The sequence below is a fragment of the Xenopus laevis genome, chromosome 5L (genome assembly GCF_017654675.1).
Source record: "Xenopus laevis strain J_2021 chromosome 5L, Xenopus_laevis_v10.1, whole genome shotgun sequence".
Classification (NCBI taxonomy): Eukaryota; Metazoa; Chordata; class Amphibia; order Anura; family Pipidae; genus Xenopus; species Xenopus laevis.
In genome coordinates, this window is record NC_054379.1 from 73949179 (window position 1) to 73952746 (window position 3568).

At 35.8% G+C, this 3568-nt stretch overlaps 1 protein-coding gene across 1 annotated transcript; it reads left to right on the plus strand.

Moving 5' to 3' along the window:
• The first annotated feature begins 300 nt into the window (after window positions 1-300).
• On the plus strand, window positions 301-2782 carry tcf21.L (transcription factor 21 L homeolog). Its single transcript, NM_001092488.1, is given in 2 exon segments — window positions 301-883; window positions 2302-2782. Coding segments are annotated over 2 exon segments (540 nt in total). The 5' UTR covers window positions 301-433; the 3' UTR covers window positions 2392-2782.
• Window positions 2783-3568: the final 786 nt, after the last annotated feature.

The window sequence follows — 3568 nt, forward strand, 5'->3', positions numbered from 1 at the left end:
AAAGAGAGCTGGTTGTTATTAATTGCAATAAGGCAATAGATACAGTGAGCGATAAAATTAATAATAAAATAATGCAGGAGCATAAGGAAAGCAAATCTTCCACAACAGGATCTTCCTATATTTACTGTGAAACTGGGGTGCTGCTATTTAATCAGAGTGTATATAGATCAGCAGTGTAAGCAGCAGAGTAGTATATGCAGACAATGCTTCTATCCAAGTGGCTCTGCCCTGTTAAAATTTAGAACCGCCCCAGACCGCCCCTCCATCCAATAAATAAACGACTACTGTCCACATCAAATTCCAGAGTACTCTTTCTTAGAAAAACACTGGCAACAGGCGTGTCCCTTCTAGTGGGTGCTAATCAAACACATCCCCTTTCTATTGCATTCAGTCACACCTTGATCCCACAAGGGAAGGAGCAGCATAACAGATCATGTCCACCGGTTCTCTCAGTGATGTGGAGGACTTCCAAGACATGGAAATGTTGGAATGTGATGGCATCAAACTGGATCCTAATAAAGAATTTGGCATATCCAACGACAGCAATGAGGAGAGTTCAACCTGCGACAACGGTTCACCCAAAAAAGGTAGAGGGACTTCGGGCAAGAGGAGAAAAGCCTCCAGCAAGAAAAGTCCACTGGGCACCATCAACCAGGAGGGCAAGCAGGTCCAGAGGAATGCAGCCAATGCCAGGGAGAGAGCCAGGATGAGGGTGCTAAGCAAAGCCTTTTCTAGGCTAAAGACCACTTTGCCTTGGGTGCCTCCAGACACCAAACTTTCCAAGCTGGACACTCTGCGGCTTGCATCTAGTTACATAGCTCACCTGCGTCAAATTCTAGCCAATGACAAGTATGAAAATGGCTACATCCATCCAGTTAACCTGGTAGGTATTTTATTTATAGTTATTGCAGTGCCAATGATGTTTCTATCAGACTTTATGCAACAAAATAAAGCCCTGCAAGGGCATTTTCCATGTGTCAGCAGTCAAATAGATACCTGTGTTTCTTGCAGGGGGACAAAAAAATTAAGCAGCATTTTTGTCATTTTTTTAAAGAATTTTGGAGACACTTTTCTTAGTTAATATAACATCATTCAGGGTGCACAAAATCCTTTATCTGTCAATAATAATAATACAAAATAATGTCTTTATTAATATGCTGAAATAAATACAATACCCTAAAGCATTTTCTTGAGAACCTTAGCTTTTTACATTTTCTTTACTACTGCAATGGACGTGTCAGTACAAAATTCATTTTTCTGAACTTTTTATTCGTTCTCCAAATATTAGGAACAAAACGTTTTGTTCAGAAATAGTTTACAAATTTATATTAGCAACAGACTGTGTAAATGCAGATCTTAAAAATACTAAGTTTTATTTATCTAGTTTCTTTGCCTAAAATGCAGTAATTTCAACAGATAAATGTTTTTAACAATGACATAATAAGGCTTACTAACTATTTACTTTAAACCTAAACAAATAATATAACATATCATTACCGATACACTACATCCCAGTTAATAGAGAAGAAACTAATAAAATAATTCATTCTCTCAGTTATAATTTAAAATGTATCAAGATCATACATAAATCAGGAAGTAAGTAGGAGACATAGTGGAATTTTTGTGTAGAAAACACGCAGTCATTTATAGATAGATTGATAGATAGATGATAGATACATACATACATACACAGATGGGCATATAATAGTATATGTATACAGAAAGGGCAATTTAAAAGTAAAATGGCAAATGATTGTTGCACGCTAACTGGAAAGATTTGTGTGCAATAGGTAGAGTGGGATTTAAAGTAACAGATGACTGATAGTGATTGGAACATAGATATATAGATAGCTGCATTTTCATTTCATTCCCATAGTGACAAGTTTGAATAAAATGTGTAAGTGGATCCCAGAGCTGAAAGCAGCCACATGATTAATCCTTGCAGTGTCCGCTCTCATCCCACACACACATTTAACCTCTTCAATCTCCCTCTTTTCATGCCTCTCTCTCTCTCACACACACACACCAGTTTTCTGAAATAGTTTGTCTAATACTGTACCAGCAAGTACTATACTGGGAAACTCTCTATATAACACACACACATACAGTTTTTCTGTATTAGTTTGCTTAGTACTGTTCAACCTTGCAGGCAGCACAGACTAAGATATATGCCAACAGGTACAGTAGCTCAGAAACTTTCAGTTAGTGGCACAGAATTAATAAATAAAACTGGCTGTTTCTTGCATACAGACTGTCTCTCACAAAAACGGCACCTGATTCTCTTTTTCTCCTTTTTGCCAGACTTGGCCCTTTATGGTGGCTGGAAAACCAGAAAACGACCTCAAGGAAGTGGTGAGCACTAGCCGATTGTGTGGTCCCACGGCATCTTGACCCATCCAGTGGCCCTGGATGTAAAGACTCTCGCCAGTGGGAGCTCCCTGCTTTGCAGAACAAACTGGGATAAGTCAGCCAGAAAAAAAGACCAAATGTACATAAGACTCATCCTAAGCAAAGATTCCACTTTCTCTATTTATCTTTTTGCCTTCCTTCATTTCATTCCCAAGAGCCTTGCTGGTCCAAGAGCTTTCCTGCAATTTGTACAGTATGTTAATAAATGGGGGGATACAGGCAGCTGGGCTTTGACAGTCATGCCCTGGAAGAACTATTCTTGCATATATATATATATATATACATATAGATTTATATTAAAATTATAAATATATATTATTTTTTTTCAGACAGGTTTAGATATTTCTGTGAATAAATCTTTACATACAAGAAATATACTGGTGGTGGTCCTTTGAAAAAAATAATGTGCTGCAACACTTGTTGAAATATAAAGGATATATGATATACAGACAGATAGCAGAAATATTTTTTAAAGCAAATTACATATTGTGCTTTTTTTCTTCCGAAGAAAAGTACATTAATTCTAAATGTACCTTATATTAACTGGAATATGGTCGGAAATGCAAAGCTGGTTTCGTTTCCCCCACTCTCCATCATATGTGCGTTGAATTTAATTAAATGCAGAAATTCAGAAATTAATTCAGAAATGTATTATGTGTATATGTAGTTGGGTCACTGGAATTCTGGAATTTGCAACAGGCAAAATATAGGGAAGAAGTGTGGTATGATGTGTACATGAACTGCACTATATATATATATATATATATATATATATATATATATATATATATATATATATATATATATATATATATATATATATATATATATATACTCAGTAGCAACTTAAAATTCTGTTAAAAGTTCCAGAAACATGAATGCTTTGGGGTTTGAGGTAGATCATTCTTTTTCATATAGGTGCATGAATTATAATGTGAGGAGGCAGATACAGATTTTTTAACACACTACCAGTCAGGATACTGATCTCTTCAACCTTTTATTATTGCTAATAATTACAAGCAGTCCTGATATTTATCAAAATCTAGTTACGTATACTGTTCTGTACCTGTATATGTATTTTGGATTTGGATCTGATTTATTTGGGTGCTAAAATATTGTTGCCCTTATTATTTGCTTGTCATCTTTTATAATCCCCATT